Source organism: Sodiomyces alcalophilus, assembly GCF_042370955.1.
Source record: "Sodiomyces alcalophilus JCM 7366 unplaced genomic scaffold ACRALscaffold_1, whole genome shotgun sequence".
Classification (NCBI taxonomy): Eukaryota; Fungi; Ascomycota; class Sordariomycetes; order Glomerellales; family Plectosphaerellaceae; genus Sodiomyces; species Sodiomyces alcalophilus.
The window spans coordinates 3,365,896-3,382,961 of NW_027263532.1; the positions used below are offsets into that span (position 1 = coordinate 3,365,896).

At 54.8% G+C, this 17,066-nt stretch overlaps 4 protein-coding genes across 4 annotated transcripts; 1 reads left to right on the forward strand and 3 right to left on the reverse strand.

Moving 5' to 3' along the window:
* Positions 1-849: 849 nt before the first annotated feature.
* Positions 850-4,314, forward strand: ACRALDRAFT_2039086 (uncharacterized protein; the record flags this gene model as incomplete). The annotated part of the gene is made up of 2 exons (XM_071020927.1): positions 850-1,260; positions 1,345-4,314. 2 exons carry the CDS (start codon positions 850-852, stop codon positions 4,312-4,314), a joined length of 3,381 nt encoding a protein of 1,126 aa, XP_070879477.1.
* A 2,801-nt stretch (positions 4,315-7,115) lies between these two features.
* Positions 7,116-10,636, reverse strand: ACRALDRAFT_1038588 (uncharacterized protein). The gene is made up of 9 exons (XM_071015104.1): positions 10,266-10,636; positions 9,870-10,188; positions 9,619-9,801; positions 9,395-9,552; positions 8,966-9,338; positions 8,348-8,903; positions 8,168-8,287; positions 7,892-8,094; positions 7,116-7,800 (listed from the first exon to the last, which is right to left on the reverse strand). Exons 1-9 carry the CDS (start codon positions 10,431-10,433, stop codon positions 7,265-7,267), a joined length of 2,616 nt encoding a protein of 871 aa, XP_070879478.1. The 5' UTR covers positions 10,434-10,636; the 3' UTR covers positions 7,116-7,264.
* A 1,193-nt stretch (positions 10,637-11,829) lies between these two features.
* ACRALDRAFT_2056535 (uncharacterized protein) lies at positions 11,830-14,282 on the reverse strand (the record flags this gene model as incomplete). The annotated part of the gene is made up of 1 exon (XM_071021772.1): positions 11,830-14,282. A coding segment is annotated over one exon (2,017 nt), but the record flags the coding sequence as incomplete, so codon positions are not given.
* Positions 14,283-14,529: 247 nt separating this feature from the next.
* Positions 14,530-15,620, reverse strand: ACRALDRAFT_1059741 (uncharacterized protein). The gene has a single exon (XM_071016092.1). The coding sequence runs from the start codon at positions 15,554-15,556 to the stop codon at positions 14,600-14,602; it is 957 nt and encodes a 318-aa protein (XP_070879480.1). The 5' UTR covers positions 15,557-15,620; the 3' UTR covers positions 14,530-14,599.
* Positions 15,621-17,066: the final 1,446 nt, after the last annotated feature.

A 17,066-nucleotide genomic window follows, 5' to 3' on the forward strand; every position in this document is an offset into this window, starting at 1 on the left:
CGCCGATCAGCGCGCACGAACAAGGACCTTGAAGTTGCGACCGCACCATCGAGAGGGAAACGACGCCACTGCAGCTGCAACTATAGCTGCTCTGGGAGGCCTGTGGGCGTACATCCTGGCCTACTATCTACATACATACCACCCGGCTATTACAGCTACCTGCAGTAGGGGCCCCCAGCTTGGAGAGCTACCCAAACCAGCTACCTGCATACCATCCGTGCCTCCTGGCTGCCACCTCTCACAGCGCTTTCTGCCTGCGGGTTCTCTCACCACTCGAAGGAACCGTACGAAACCGCGCGCAGAGAGGTCCCTGGTCAGTTTTCCAGAGACGGGAACATCCAGACGTTAGACTCGACGGGACTATCCTCCTCCCGCAATTGGCTCCCAACAGCTTTCCCCCTGTCGAGTGTCGACCAACAAACCCCGGCCGCCCTCCCTGCTGGTACAGGTACCACCATCTCATATCACCCACCCTCTCTCTCACCCTTATTAGCAATCCACAAGTCACTTGAACCCCGGTGACCGCCGAGGCGGCCGACTACATCCCTCGCTGCAGCTGCCTCTCAGGATCCCTGATATATATCGCGCCGTGTAAGCCATCTCACACGATCGGTCTCTGCGTTGTTCTACCCCTCGGGATCGTCTCTCTGGCGCAACTGCCCCACCGCCCGCCGTCTTGAGAAAGCCTTCTGCTGAGGAGCCCGTTCTACGACGCCCATCGGTCAAGCATGCCGTCATCCACCCACCTCGCAAACTCCAAAAGCGCATGATCAAATCCCTGTATTCATTTGAGGGGACCTCGCAGGACGCTCCCTTGGCAGCGTACTGGCACTCTATATCACCATCACCATGTCCACTGGCACTCCTTCACAACAACAACAACAACAACGTCACCCATCCAACCCTTCTCTGACACATCCTTCCTCTTCATCGCACAACTTCACCACGACCACGCAGACCGCCGAACAGAGGCACGCGCACCCGACCTGTGGCCAAACCAACAATCCCTCCACCAACCACATCCGACACCCACCCATGCCCGCCTCGGCCATCAGCTCGTCTTCGGCTGGTTCCAGTTCGAGGCAGGGGTCGCCGCTGATGTCTCCTGACGCCACCGTCATGACGAGCAGCAGCTCGGCCCAGCCCTCCCCCGAGCCGCACCGAGACCAAGCCTTTGACGATCATGTCCCTTCGGGATCCTTCCAACTGCCCGAGTCGCTATTGACCAGGAAGACGAGCGACACCTCGTTGCCACAGAGCGTGAGCAGTACCGCTCCGAGCGCCGTGGAACCTCCTCCCCCCACCACTACCACTACCACCACCACCACCACCACCACCACCAAGAGCAACGGCTTGATTAGGCGGTTGTCCAACAAGGCGGCTAGGCCTTTCACCAGGCGCAGGCCATCGTCTGCCGCCTCCACACGTCAGGACGGCAGTGTCGGACCGGGCATGCTCCGCCGCCGGAGCGACAGCAATGTCACGGCACCCCCGGAGTTCCCCTTTGTGCCCACTGACTCGGAAGACGAGTCGATCTATGAGCCTGATGAGTGCCGGTCGCAATTGAGCGTCGATGGGTCCCTCAAGGAATCGGCCTCGAACAGCACTACCGCGTCGGTGGCGGGCTCAAGCCCCTCGGGCAGCACCACGGCCGGTCCAGTGATCCCTTTCCAGCTTCTCAAGGGAACGTGGATCAGAAAGGTTTCGAAGAAGAACCGCGCCAAGCGTTTCATTCTGGTGCTCGAGCCCGATGCTGCCAAGATCTCCTGGGACAAGTCCCGTCCCCACAAGTGCCTGTATATTGATGACATCAAAGAGATCAGAACCGGTACCGATATCCGCCAGTATCGGCTGGATTTTGGCGTCCCCGAGTCGGAAGAGAGCCGCTGGTTCTCCATCCTGTACGCCGTCCCGGACAAGTCCAAGAGCAAGATGATGCACCTGATTGCCGACGACGCGAGCGTATTCTCCAACTGGGTCACCACACTCGAGGCCATCTCGAAGCATCGGCAGGACCTCATGGCATCGCTCATGGCCTTCAACGACCGCGCCATTCGGGACTACTGGCGCAGCGAGATGGCGAAGCAGTTTGCCGACAGGCCTCACTCGCCGGACGAGGAGGAGCTCGACTACGAAGGCGTCCAGAACGTCTGCCGCAAACTGCACATCCACGCCTCGCCGAGCCAGCTCTTTGCCAAGTTCCACGCTGCCGATGCGACCAAGACGGGCCGGCTGAACTACTTTGAGTTCCAAACGTTTGTGGGATTCATGAAGCGAAGGGACGACATTCGGAGTGTATACCACTCGCTGGCGGAGAGCCCCGAGGCCGGGCTCACTCTGGACGAGTTCCTCGGCTTTCTGCGCAACGTCCAAGGCGAAGATGTCGATACCGACCCCGTTGGTTGGGAGGCCATATACGCCAAGTTCGCCCGCAAGTTCCGAACAAAGGACGCGGAGCGACTCGGCGCCACCACCCCGTCGGACGGCAGTCCGAGGATGAACGACTCAGCCTTTGCGGCGTATCTGACGTCGACTTTCAACCTGCCACTGAAGACGGAGCCAAAAGAGTACACGCTGGACCGGCCCATGAACGAGTACTTCATCTCCAGCTCCCACAACACCTATCTCCTCGGCCGACAGGTCGCCGGCTTGTCGAGCGTCGAGGGCTACATCGCGGCCCTCGCTCGTGGCTGCCGCTGCGTGGAAGTCGACTGCTGGGATGGCGCCGACGGCCAACCCACGGTCAACCACGGGCGGACGCTGACTACATCCATCAGCTTCCAGGAGACCATGACCACCATCAACAAATATGCCTTTGTCAAGACGCGTTACCCGCTGTGGATCTCCCTCGAGGTGCACTGCAATCCGGTGCAACAGGCCATCATGGCGCGCATCATGAAGGAGACGTTTGGGTCGCGTCTCGTCACGGAGCCCTTGGACCCGTCTTCCGACAAGCTTCCTTCTCCCGAGCAGCTCAAGGACCGTATCCTGATCAAGGTCAAGAAGCCTCAAGGGAAACAGGAGCCCAAGGCGCCCGAACCGGGCCGTCGACGAGGCAATAGCCTGACGTCGCCGTACACCAAGCCCCTCCAGCTCGACAACAGCCCGATCCCGGCGCAGTCGCTGCCACAGAGTCCCCTTCTGGGGCCCACCAGCACCAGTTCTCGCCGGCTGGCCAACAAGAGCCGGGTCAACACCATCACCGAGGGCGAAGTGCAGGAGACGCTGAGCAGCAGCACGAGCGATAATGACAGCGCGGGCGAGATGGTGCCTGCAGCACGGTTGTCGACCAAGACGGTCAAGGTTCTCGGCGACCTGGGCGTATACTGTGCCGGGGTCAAATTCCGCGGGTTCGACACGCCCGATGCCAAGGCGTACAACCACATCTTCTCTTTCATGGAGTCGAGCTTCGAGAAGCACAGCAAACCCAAGGAGGCCAAGCACGCCATGGACCGGCACAACATGCGCTATCTGATGCGGGTGTACCCGGACGGGTACCGGTACACGTCGACCAACTTTGATCCGGTGCTCTACTGGCGAAGAGGGGTCCAGATGGCGGCGCTCAACTGGCAAACGTTCGACTCGGGCATGCAGATCAACCAGGCCATGTTCGACAGCGGCACGGACCATTCCGGGTACGTGCTGAAGCCCAGCGAGCTGCGCGAAATCCAAGTGATGCCGGAAGGGTGGTCGGGCAAGCGAGAGCGCAAGGAGGTCAGCTTCAGCATCGAGGTCATCTCGGCGCAGCAGCTGATGCGGCCCAACGGCATGCCGGCGAGCCGGACGGTGGATCCGTACGTCGAGGTGGAGGTGTTCCACGCCAACGACAAGAGGAACAAGAAGGACGCGGACCCGACGGTGTCGCTAGCCACGGACAGCCCGCTCAAGTACCGGACGCGGGTGATGCGGGAGAACGGCTTCAACCCGGCGTTCAACGACAAGTTTGATTTCCGGGTGACGACCAAGTACCCGGACCTCATCTTCGTCCGGTGGTCGGTCAAGCTGTCGCACAATGGCGAGTCGTACAACGACAAGCCGCCGGTGGCGACGTTTACGGCCAAGCTGAGTGGGCTGAAGCCCGGGTACCGGACGCTGCCCCTGTTTGATCACAACGGCGAGCAGTACCTCTTTTCGACGCTCTTTTGCAACATCCGGATGGGGCCGGTCAACAGTGTTCTCCTCGACTGCCCCGGCGATCAGCCCGATACCAGCGGCAAGCTGCGAGGGCTCGGGCGGACCATTTTCAACCGGCCCAACAACGTCAGCCCAAAGTCGAGCCTGGAGGGGTCGGGCTTTGAGAGCCCCCAGCCGTGATGTCGCTGGAGACCTCGTCCAGGCCTTTTTGTTCCCTTTGTCTTATTCGGACCAACAATTTACTTTCTTGTACCATTATGAGAAGCTTCCATACGGCTTCGTACGGCCTATTTCGACACATTTTTTTATTTTTTTTACTCGTTTGATTTCGATTCACCACAAATGTATCAAACATTCTTTCAATAGTCGTCCCCGCCACAGGCACGGGGACGCAATGACGATACGACACGGCCGATTCGCATCCGGTTGATTCAAAGGAAAGACGAAACGAAAGAAGCCAGGTTTCTTTTTGTTTCAATCGTATTTCTCTTCTCTTCTTTCCTTTATTTCATTTCTTCACTCTTCGCATTCGACAGCTGGTCGCTGGTCTCGAAGAGTTTACAATTTTTTTCTACTTCGGTTTCTTACTCTCAACCGATACTTATCCATCTTTTCCTCACATTTCTCTTTGTAAAAGGACATCATCATCATCATGCTGGGAATCAAACGGCGAATATTGGGCATGTCATCCTGTGAGCCAGGAGACCGGGAATGGGAATTCATGGAGCCCTCTGGATAGGACGACAACGGGCGTTTACGAGATAGACTTGGAAGATCACCTCGCCAAATGAGCGGGTGGCAGGGAGACCATAGGAGCCAAAAAAAAAGTCTTTTTTTCCTTGTCATGTTCTCTGCGGCTTTTTATTTTATTTTCTCTCGGGGATGTGGTATCTGGGATACGCTTCTCTCTCTTCTTGACTCTGGGCATTGCTTTCTCTTGATGATTGAATGAACCTCCTTGTGGTGACGATGTGGTTTGACATGGAGATTGTTTATTTGCTTATTTCTTCCCGTTCACACTGAGCATTTAGCATTGGGCCCCCCGTCATCATCGCGGCGAAGCTTGTTAACGAGTTATGATCAGCACGCATTTCTTCTGCTTTCTCTTTGATTCGGGACATATGAATACGCAGTTGGGAGGGCCCGGCCATACATACAACGTACGTTGTAGCCTCTAATAAACCGGGCATGGAATGAAACCCAATGAGCTTCCGCGTTCTCGTGTTGGATTCTGTCATGAAGCTACACTAGACCCGACGATAAGGACGCGTGGGGGAGCAAGTGATTCCATCCCCTTCTTCGACTCCACTACGAGAGACCCAGCGGACAGGTTGGTCCGTGATGAGAGGAACGGAGGTGGGTCAACCATATACGATATGCTACGAGGTAAGCCCTAGGCCGGCGGTGTATCGGTGTATTGTATGGGAGAGTACGATGTAATCATACCCCAGACGTGTAATGACGGCAATGACAGGTGTCAGATTAATGACCGTCACAACTCGTACGTAGCTAGTGAGCCGTATAATAGTGTAGATTGGCGGCGGTGGCCGGCTCGTCTGAAGCTGGTAGACCCGCACACCGGCGCGAACTTTAGGTCGAATGATGTGGATAGTCTCAATGGCGTATTGGATGAATGCGGCGACGTGGACTGATTTGGTAAGGAGGGAGGGATGAGGGAGGAGCCATCAATGTCTGTTCCTGTCCGAGGAACGTCCATCTAGTGCGCATTGGTCAGACAGTTGTCATGGCCAAGGAGACTTGCTGAGCTGCTTGCCAGTTCCTGCACCTAGGCAGTGTATCGGTCGGGTGGTAGCATTGACTTGACTGATCTCCAAAATGGCCATGTGTCTCTTGAGACAAGGACGAGAGACAAGGACGAGAGACGAGAGACGAGAGACGAGACACGGGCCATGACGGGCTTAGCGTGTGGGACGGACCTTGACGCGTACGAAGTACGAGGGTGAGATAGGGAGCTGCGTTGGCCATATTCAATATACTCAAAGCCCGAGAAGGGTGTGATGGGCGAATATAGCATGGATTTAGTATCGTCCTGTGTATCCCAGGCAGCGTGTTGAGAGTGATGAAGATCTGCATCCGTACAGTTGCCAACGATAATGTGATGGATGATACAGCGCGGGATCATTGGGGCGGCACTATGTACGTAGTCAAACAACGAGCGACACTTGTCTTTTCCTCCCATGGACGTCGACAACCCAGCTCGTACAAAGCCGGAAGCGGAATAGGTGGCCTGAGCATGACCGAAAGCCAAGATGGCTTCTCCCGTGTGATGAAGATTTCGTATGATGCATGACGGGAAACGGCAGCAGGTGGGCTCACCAGAATGACCTTATCAACAACAAAGATACCAGGGTCAGGGTAGGTGAAAGAGATGAAAGAACGTTTCGGTGAGTGTATGAAGCTATCGTGGACTCGATGGACGGGCCGAAAGAAAAATTGGCGGCTTGTACCGCAAGCGGCGAGGGAGCGATTACGCAGTACCAGTACAACGTACGTATAGTGGGTAAGCATTAATGACGAGTAGTTTCTTAGCCACCTATGCGCGTTGCTTACTCTTCACTTATGCTTAGTCACTATACCTAGGTACTCACGGCTCCACCCGCCCACGTTCCAGTGAAAACTTTGATAGACACACCCCGGTTCTTCGTAAAATACACCCTTTGCAAATGCTCATTCTGGCCTGGTGGAGAGCAGACCAGACCGACACACTATTATTAAAAGTGGTCCGTGTTGGAGAGCAACAGAAAGGAGTAGAAAAATGAGTGCATACGAAGCACATATGTACATAAACGACACGACATTTTGATTATTAATATTAATATTATTCTCCGTCTGATTCTCTTCCTGGCAATCGCGATTTGCAATCGGGTGGGGCGTCGGCTCGGGGAAAAGTGGAAACGAGGCGTAAGACCAGGAACACACGCCCGGTCTAAACCTGTTTAAGAAAGTGGGGTGGCGCGGGGTAAACCCATACAACGTATTCGTAGGTACGTACCTACGGCAGTACCAACCATTATCCCGGGAAAGCAGCCACACGAGGCTGGAAACCAGGCTCACTTCCATTGACTCAAACCCCTGAACAAGTCGTCCTTGGGATTCATATTCAACTCGCCTAAGCCTCTACCGGGTGCGGCTGCTCCTTAATCTGACGAATCGTATCCTTGGTCCTCGCGTTCAGCTCAAAGCTCGCCTCGATCAAATCCACCACCTCCTCCGCCGAAAAGTAGAGGCTCAGCTCGCTCTCGAACCAGAGGTACCGCACCTCGTTGAGGTTCGACTGCAGCACTTCGCTCAGGTACTTGAGCCGCAGCCACGTCCCCGCGTACTGCGCCGTCATGGGCACCTCGTCCGCCGCCTCCGCCTGCCTCTGCCGGCCCCATGCCCGCGACGGCAGGAACAGGTCGTCCAGCTCCGTCGCCCTGGCGATCAGCTGCGCCATCTTGTACGCCTCGTCCTGCCCGATCGACGGCGCGTCCATCACGTCCGTGATCATCTTGGCCGACAGCCCGTCCACCAGCGCCCCGATCGCCTGGTACCACACCGATCGCGCCAGGATCGTCTCCCATGTCGTCGCCATCGACCGGACCCGCGTCACCGCTGAGTCGACGCTGACTTCCGCGTCGTGCTGCTGTATGATGCTTTGCTCGCCTAAAGTGAAGGGACGGGACATGTCAGCTGCGCTTCGTCTGCGGAAAAAAAAAACAAAACATAATGGCCCTGAACGGAGCACGCTACTTACCCCCTAGGAGATCCCTGATGACCGTCTTTTGTAGTCCAATCTCGTTTATGTAGGTGCGGTTGGCGAAGCTGCGCATCGTCTTAATGTCGTCGTCGATTTGAAGCATCGTCTTGGCCCGGCGCGGCAAGTCGTTGCGCGAATGCCACGCCTCCGTCAGCTCCGTCAACCGCTCCGCCAGATACGTTGCGTCGTTGTAGAGAAACCTGGTTTCGTCATTTTAGCACCTGTCCATGGGTCACGTTTTCGTCCTGGCGGACAGGGAAATCGCAATCGTACATGTTCCCTCCATTTTCCGCTGCGTAGTAGTGTGCCGATACGGCTCGAAACATGGCCAGCACGGACGTCGGAAGCGCGAAAAGATCCGTGGCCGCCGATGCCACGGGTTTGAGCTCGTTGCTGTCATTCATGAGCGACGTTTTCCTTTCTGCGTTGGGGTCCCCCTGGACAGTCACGTACCTAGGCTGGGTGAGCGCCGCGCCATCTTCCAAAATCGTCATAATCAGCTCTAGCACTGGATCCGGCATGGACGAGATGTGATAGGTCTCCTTGAGGACCATTTCTCGATATTCCTCCTCGACGCTCGGGGCCTTGGCGCCAGAGCTGGCCTCTTTCCCTGCATCCTTTGCCGACTGGCTGACTTGCTGTCCTTCCTCTTCTTCCTCATCACCCCAACCCCATGCCTCCGCCGCGTCGTCGTCGTCATCTAGGCCGGCCTTGTCCCCCTGCTGCGCCGCTTCATCCTTGGCTTCTACGGTAGGCTCATCGTCGTCACCCCAGCCCCAGGCGTCGACTCCATCGTCGTCGGCTGGGGCGGTCTCGCTGACCTCAGGGGCCTTGGAAGGTGCCGAGACTTGAGGCTCGTCAGATTCGTCCATGGAATCATCAGCACCCCATGCCGCCCCCCAATCGTCGTCGGCCTGCGTTGCTACCGCTTGCGATGCCAATTCTTTTCCTTCGGACCGCGACACCATTTGCTTCTCCACCCTTTCGACCTGTTTCGCTTCTCCGAGTCCTGTCCACGCTGTTAGTTTTCAAGGAACGAGTGCGACAGATCGAATGGGCACGGGACCGGACCTTGGTAGAACTGGCTGCGGACGGCGTCCAACGCCGTCTCCGTACGCTTCGCAAGCCAGATAGACGGTGCATTGCCGACCCATTCTTTCAGTTCGGTGAAACCAGAAAGCCCTCGTTCCTCCAGCGTGTCGCAAAAGCTCTTCGCCGATTGTATTACGGCATGAAATTCGCCCATGTGCTTTAGCGAAACCGGGATCGCCGATGCGAGCCAAACATCGATGAGTCTGGGAAGAATGCCACCCATCATGATGGGGCCCAAGTATACCAGCAAGTCCGGCGGCAGCCTCCTCGCCAAGAACCCGACTATTGCTGTCAAGTCCTCGAAGAGTTCGTTGATGGAGTTGCCTGCAGTGCCTTTCTTCTCAAGGACGTTCTAGACTCTTTTGTTAATTTGAGACCAGGAAAGGCGCCGGGGAAAGCTAATGGTACCTCATTGATCTGGAAAGAAAGAAATTGGGTCGACTTGGGATCCATCCGAGGCGCGACGATGGCCTTGTCGATGTCTCCCCACAGACGAACCATACGATCTTCAACTTCTTTGTAGGCCTCGAGTCCGATGACTGCCTCGGACAGCGTCATTTGCTCGTCTGCTGCAGTTTTAGATGGCGAGAACTCTCAGATTTCTGGAAAGGGGGGGGAGGTCAAACCCATACCCTCGCGGTTATTGTAAATGGCAACGCGCCCGGCCTCCCCATCGACGTGGACCAGGGCATTCCAGACATGATCGAATACGTCGTGAACGGCTGACTTTAGCTCAAAGGCCCGCACGTCAAGAAGCCGCGTGATACGGCAGCTCTTCTTGTTGATGGGGATGGCGTCGAGTTCGGTCCAGAAACCTTTGCCGCCTGTTAGCCCAAAGGGATCGAAACCGGAGGGAGTCTGTTCGCCAGGTGCGCCCGCTCACCTTCCAATGACTGTAACGCGTCGAGGACCCTCCGTTCGTTCATGGCCTGCTCCACCTCATTCAGAAGCCCGTTGACCTTGTGTATGCCGGAGAGAGCCTCATGCAACTGCCGGCTGTATGCCGTCTCTCTTTGCAAAAACTCGATATGCTCTTCGGCGTCCTGTATTGCTTTGCCCGTGACCTCTGGGGATTCGGATTCTAGTTCAATGTTGTCGGCTAGGCGCTTCGATTGGAAAATATCTTCCTGGAGGGTCTTCGTATGGACAACCCAAGACGTAACCTCGTCTTTCGTCTCTTCGTTGATGGTATGGATCTCGGACTGGCCAGATGTTAGACACCCGTTTGGTTTTATGTAGTATTTCGGTTCATCCATCTTCTCTGGGAAACTCCTTGTACCTCTAGTTCGGTCTTCGCCTTGGCTAATGCCTCCACCGCGAGGGAGAGATCAGCCGTCGCGAGCGAAAAGGATGACACATCTTCGTCGGGAAAATGGCCCTCGAGGGCAAAGGAGACGATCGCATCGCCTAGTTGCTTTGGAAGCTGGGTGTCTGTGGAGGCTGTCATCGTAGGTGTCGTGTTGTTGGGCCAGCTTCTCGATAGCTTTGAGCTGTGGGAGCTTAGGGAAGATGCCACGACGCCACGTCGCCACGTATCCGGAGCCCACTCCGTCGCACAGCGAGGTCGCGTCGTAAAAGTAAGCACCAACTGGAAATAAAATATACGAGTGAGACCTTCGAAAATACGATGAATAATTAGCACAAACAAACGTGACAATCGTGGCCAGAGAGATCGCCGACAAGCGTCACTGTCCGTTCTTGGAGCTTGTGCCAATCCAGTCACGTGACTACTTATGGCCCGTGCACATCCACCCTTGATGTACTTCGCAGGTACCCTTCAGGTTCTAAGGTATATCGCGACAGTCCTCTTAAAAACACCATGAGCACGATCCATCACAAAAGAGAATTGCGATAACATTGCGGGAAGAATTCCGGAAGCCCGGTTATCCGACACTCACACTCTGTATGATTCTGATGTCCAGATTCAAACCTGAATGAGATTGGGCGACCAGTAGCTACAGTGGCTTGGCTTCGCCTTGAACTACTCTGTAAACAGAACACGACAAGGCGTATGGATGCTCCCGACTACGAAGCGGTTGGCATGTTGGCCGACGTTCACGTTTACGAGATGAGCTTGATTCTGGAGTAGCCTTCTCTCAAAAATGGTCTGCTTCCAACTGCCGATCTTCGCAAGATTAGGTATTGTCATTACATTGAACTGATGTCAAGACCAGGCTCTACGCTTTACCCAGCCTCTGCATACTAACTGGAATTATTCACCCATTATTCCCTGATCCTCGACCAACTTCCTGACGCCTCCCAGTGCGGGTTCATCTAACGCTACAAGGTACGCCGCGGCCTCTGCTCTTTTTCCGATCCGACTATCCAAACGGTGTTCAGCTGTAATGATCTCTTGAGGATGAACATACATGTCGATGAGGAACAGGGCGCATCACTCGCATCGTCGACGACGCTGACGCCAACCCTGCTCCGTTTGGCACGTCATTTTGGGGTCTCGAACCCATCCTTGGTATTCAGACGTCATCGTACTGGCACTCCCATCCTGACCACGAATATACCTCCGGATACAGTCCCGGAAGATTTTCTACGGGGTTACTGGACAATTCTTAGACAACAATCGGCGGGCAATTAAAATTGCGAGGTCACTTGGCTGGTTCCGAACGTGTGGCTTTGATCGTTGGCCTGAGAAATATGGCGCCGTGTCGGCGAAAGAGGGGAACACGGATTCGTGTGTCTCGAGACATTCTGCCTGCGATGGACAGTTTGTCGTCAGCTTCGAGGCCAGAGGCAGGCCATTGCATTGGATTGTACCGCGAATCGCTGAATATCGTTCAGCCACGACTAATTGACCCGAAGAGCCCTCTTTTCCTTTTTATGTATAGCTTATATACACTTATATTCTCTCATTTTTCCCCTGGGCCTCCCGCATGGTGTTGAGTCGCAAGTCATCACACATCCTCATCAGCCTCCGCACCCATATTACCTAAGATACCACCTAGCATAGTGGGTCCAATCGTCATTAGGTAATGATACTTTTCCAAATCAGTACTAGCGATCCATACCTCTGGGCAAGCTTATAATAGCGTACCTAGGTACCGTAAGATTTCCTTCGGCTACCGCTACCTTCATCAGCCAGGAAACAACAGTCTCCTCCCAGTTGCTCTCGCGCGCACCGACTTGAAGCTGCCCCAAACATCTCGTGCAGCCAGGTCCATTTTCTGTTATGCAAACTGTCCTAAGGAAACGCCCATCGGGTGAGTTGGCGAGGAGACCTTCACTGGTCGCACATTACCGGCACAATGTCCACAAATGCCACCATCACACCAACTCTAGCGAGTCAAGCCACTTCTGGACTTTCAATCGCCCCTTCTCTCCCGATTTGGTGGAAGACTCTTTGTTGGGTAGATCCATTGTCACGAGACCCTGCCAGTCCTCGAACCAGCGGTAATCCTGCAGCTTCCCAGGCAACGCGGCGTTTTCCCAGTCCCGTTCACAAAGCGCGTTCTCCACGAGAAACGCCATGAATATATTCATGACCTTCTTGGATTGGGTTTCACGCAGCCCTCGTCTGCATTTTCCGGGGCAAGGAGTGGCAGAACGTCGCAGCTCCAAATCATCGGGCACGCCGTCAATAGTTCTCCCCGTCTCCTTGCGAAAGCCCGGGTCCCCTATCCTCTTCATCCATCCGTCTTGCTTTATGTACCACGTAAAATGGAGATACTCGCGTCCATGTCTCATCTCGAGCCATGGCCAAAGTTCGGGCTCAATGTCCGTCTTGTCTACGGTCCCGAAGGGGCGCCAGGCCAGCGAACTACAAGCAGAGTCCTGGAGCCTGTGGTTGTACCGACACCGCAGCCAGTCTTCCCTGAGGACCTTATTAGTAGCTTGCTGGTATGACTGGGTGGTTCTGAAATCCAGGAAGGAGACTTTCGTGCCGGACCAGGCGGAGACCAACGGGTCTGGCGGCGACAGAGAGCCGTATCCACATCTCTCCTCCACCTGGCTGAGATAGCGTGGAATCCAATCGAGTATGCTGCGGTTGCCGAGCATGAACATGGCATACCACCAGATACCGCACCTGGGCCGGCGGGCAAGGAAAATCTTGACTAGTGTCTCAACATCTTTCGCCTGGATGATGGGCTTTAAGGTACGGTGGATGGAGGTCAGCCACGGGCTCACCAGGTTGCAAGTGATTTCCGGCTGCCAGAAGACGCTCCACAGGGTGGATCCGAGGAGCAGGGGGCGCAAGCTCAAGGTCATAAAGTACGACGAGTCCGCCAGATACTGGCGTATGCGTTGCTTATCGTCGGCGTGGATAGTAGAATCCTTCCTCCTTTGTAACCGTGGAGGAGGAAAGCATGGGTTGAGACTCATAGAATAGTGGAAGGGGATCATGAGAGCTGCGAGGAAGGCAGCGTCACATGGTGCTAATGGCTGCAGGTTGGACGACCTGATAGCGCCCGTGCCCAGGCCGAAGATTTCGCACAACTCGATGAGGAGTTCGACTGCTTGAGCCGAATTTGGCGCACTGGTTTTGTAATCGGAGCCATTGTGCGACGATATGCCGTCGACTGTGATCGTGATGGGTCTTGATGGGCTCAGCAAAGCCGACCACGGCGGGAACTCCTCACCGTCGCAATCCCAGCCCAGGTCCGGGCTCAGAATGCTACACAGCCACCTTACAAGCGCAGGGGAAGCATGGCCAAGATGCAGAGTAGTAGTCTGCTTCTGCTTGGTACCCATGCCCTTCGAACTGTGCAATGTCGTTGGATGGATACGATTCGAGGTGTAGCGGACTTGGTAGCCCTGACTTTCTACGAGGCGAGTAGACAAGACGTAAGCCCAGCACAGTGTCAGAACGCCCAGTGACCCCGAGACTTGATGATTCGTATCGAGAAGCGATGATAGTGCATTTCCCGAAATGTCGCATATCACCGGCTTGCGGCTCCGGAGAGAAAAGCGGGTTTCTTGACCATGTGTCCGCTCTGGACTCCACCAATCCTCTGCGTCCTCGTTACCGTTTACCGTCCTGGCTTCATCCTGCCGCTGTAAATCTGGCATAGGAACGCGCCAACAGGCTCGTCCTTTCAGAATCCTTGCTCGAGGCAACACCGGAGGGAGTGCCGGCACTTGGTCAAGGGTGATGTAGGGATCTAACAGAGCCCTCGGCCATAGGCCAGGCTCGTGAGATTGCGCTGCCCGCACGAAGGTTGCCCATGTCTCTTGTCCGTCGTGGAGTATCCGACATGTATCGTCTCCGGAAGGAATGAGAGCATCGTTGCGCGAAGACCTAGCTCGTATGGCTCGTCCAGTGTCGAGATTAGAAGAGTCCATTGATAAGCGAAGTTATGGTAGAAAAGAAAGAAAAGCAAGACAAACTGAATTGAGAGGGCGTTCGTACATACTGATAGGGGGAAGGTACAATATACATACTTCGTAGGTAGGTATTACATCGTATCCACAGGTACCTAGGTAGGTAGGTACCTAGGTAGGTAAGGTAAGTACCTATGTACCTAAGGTAAATAAGACAACCTAATATGGAAACCGCTGCGTGATCGTTTACTACCTATTACCTACGAAGTACACTATAATTGGTCCTACTGTACCATAACCCCACATCGCTTCCGTATTTTGACATGTCCCATTCATTTGCTACTTGGACTTTGGGAGGGCCGAGGTGAAATAGTCATGTTCGAGCTGCTGGCTCTGAAACAGAAACCCTCCCTTCACCTTCTTCCAGCTAGTGCGATTCGTCTTAATGTCGACCCCAGATATTGGATCTATGAAATAGATCCGACCTTTCTTCCCAAGCCAGACTGAAACGGGCGTAGGCTCAGATTGTGAGGCAGATGCTGAGGATCCTCCAGGCAGCCCCGGTTCGTCTTGGCCATCCAGCGTAAGGGCGGCTAGCCGCAAGTCGATGGATTCGCCCTCTTCGCCGACCCGAGTGAGAGGGTCTTCGGAGTCTTGAGACCAAGACCGTATGTGCCTCTTGCCCTTCTTATCCTGTTTGTTGACAGGTTCGACAAGCCCCGGGGTGAGCGTCTTGGCCCAAAGCGTCTGCTGAGTTGTCGCGTCCACGTACTTATAGCAGGGCTGATACTCCTCGCCATCTAGGTAAATGGCGGCCGTCCAGTCCTTGACAGGCGTTGATTCTAGCTCGCACCCAGGACCGCGGCGGAAGAGGACGTGGCCTACTTTAGTGTAGTTCCGCTGCTCAACTATTTCCACCCATTGATCTTCGCCTTCGCTTGTGGGCAATGGAGCGGTGGAGCCGGCAATGCTGGATTCGTCGATGGAGGCTTCCGTCACTTCGTGAGTGGTGTCCGAAGGCGGCTTGTACAGGGGATGCGTTGATGCATAGGCCCAGGAGGGAAGATCTGGTGTATCTCGGACTTTTGATGGCCGGTGCTCTTTGCCGCACCAGCAAGGCTGATAGCAGATCGTCCAGCCCACGTAATCTTCACCGCTCAAGTCATGTACATTCGCCTGGCAAATAAGGAAGAGTTTGCCGCATTTTTTACACTTGGACCCGCGCTCGGATGTATGTTCGTTCATGGCATGGCCGCAATAACGGCAGTAGCCACCTCTGCGTGAGCTTGTCGTCATTGTATATATTGTGTTGTCGTAATGGCAAGGCCGAAGTTGGACGTTTGACGAATGACCGTTTGGGGCGAGGAAAAGTCCGGTACTCGAACAGAAGGAGCGAGGTTTCCGTGGACATCTTATCCCTTATTTATAAGGTCGTCTGTTGTCTCGCCACGACGTTCATCGGTGCAAGGCCTCTTTCGTCTCGTTCAGAAGACGTGAGCCAACGTTGTCCTCCGCAATCCAGGTCGGCAAGCGCCCCTCCCTCCCCAGCAAGAGGTGCATACGCCTGTTGGGACAGCCCGACTGCATGAGATCGGGACGAGGCTACGTGACGGGCAGTCTTTCTCCGTCGTCGATGGCGATGTGCTCAGGAGAGAGTCGATATTGGCCCGGACCAGTGATCACATGCAGAATGGAGGCGCTGCTGCCTAGGCAGCTTCATGCATGTTGGTTCCGAGGACAACATCATGTTTGCGTTAGGGCAGTGCATTTGGGAAAGTTGATTTTGGGGGGGTTCGAGATAATCCGGCCATCGGGTTTGAAACTGCTTGTCCACATGTTCCGCAGCATGGACTCACGTCCTGGTCAAGTGGCCGCGGCCGTTGGCACGGTTGCTCCTCGCGGTGGTGCCAGTTCCTTGTTGGGTCACCGATGGTCGTCCATAGCCTCAATGGTCTCGAGGCCCGAGGCCGCCCAGTTCTTGACCGTTGCAAGTCCCCCAACACATGAGGCTACCCGTTTGCATGCCGGCGCCACGTCATTCAGCCAGCAGGCCATCACTCGTTCGGGGGTTGGTGTGAATGCAATGTCTGTTCCCAGAAAGTCATGCAGGATCACCTGCTGTCAAAGCAACAGTAATGGAATGGGCACGGATTTATCCCTCGCGGTTATCGAGTAATCTTGCTCCCATGTATGTACCTATATTACTCGGCAGAGAATCTTTTCTCATAGTCTTATGGCGTCGGAGCTCTAGCTGACTTGGTAAAGGCGAAACCTTGGCTCTGTTATTCGTACACTATAGACTAGGTATTCTAGTTAGCAGAGTACAAGAAACAGCAGGTTTCTGTCTCTATATTCGTATTTTCCCTTAAACTTTGTCGATATCACGATCGCGTTATAGGAAGCTTTGGCAGTGAATTCATCACAATGCAGCAGGCAGACATTGTTCCGTCTTTGCTTGTGCGGGTAGGTACCTAGGTCACACAGTACCTGGCCCGACTTGGGTCACTGGCCAACAGCTGCCGAAACCAAGCTGCAGTACTAATCGTACTTTATACCTCCGTACCTGTTGTTTCAGTTAGGTAGTCAAGGCTGCGTTATGTGTGTTGGTTTTGCCTGCCCTAAAAAAGTGTAGTTTATTTTAGGCATGAACACGGGTGTCCCATGGTTGTTCTTTCCGTCGATTCGTGCCTGCGCAAAAATCATAACTCCGAATCGCTGAACTGGCAGGCGCAGACCAACTGACAGCTCTAAACAGCTCCTGACACCGTGTGACAACTGATATATAGTCTAGGTACCTATGTACATG

Bases quoted from the DNA above. Each gene is read 5' to 3' on its own strand.
- ACRALDRAFT_1038588 (XM_071015104.1), bottom strand. From the start codon at position 10,433: ATGACAGCCTCCACAGACACCCAGCTTCCAAAGCAACTAGGCGATGCG. The intron at 10,189-10,265 runs GTACAAGGAGTT...ACATCTGGCCAG, and splicing joins AGGCGAAGACCGAACTAGAG to TCCGAGATCCATACCATCAA. The intron at 7,801-7,891 runs GTAAGTAGCGTG...CCTTCACTTTAG, and splicing joins CATCAGGGATCTCCTAGGGG to GCGAGCAAAGCATCATACAG.
- ACRALDRAFT_1059741 (XM_071016092.1), bottom strand. From the start codon at position 15,556: ATGACGACAAGCTCACGCAGAGGTGGCTACTGCCGTTATTGCGGCCAT.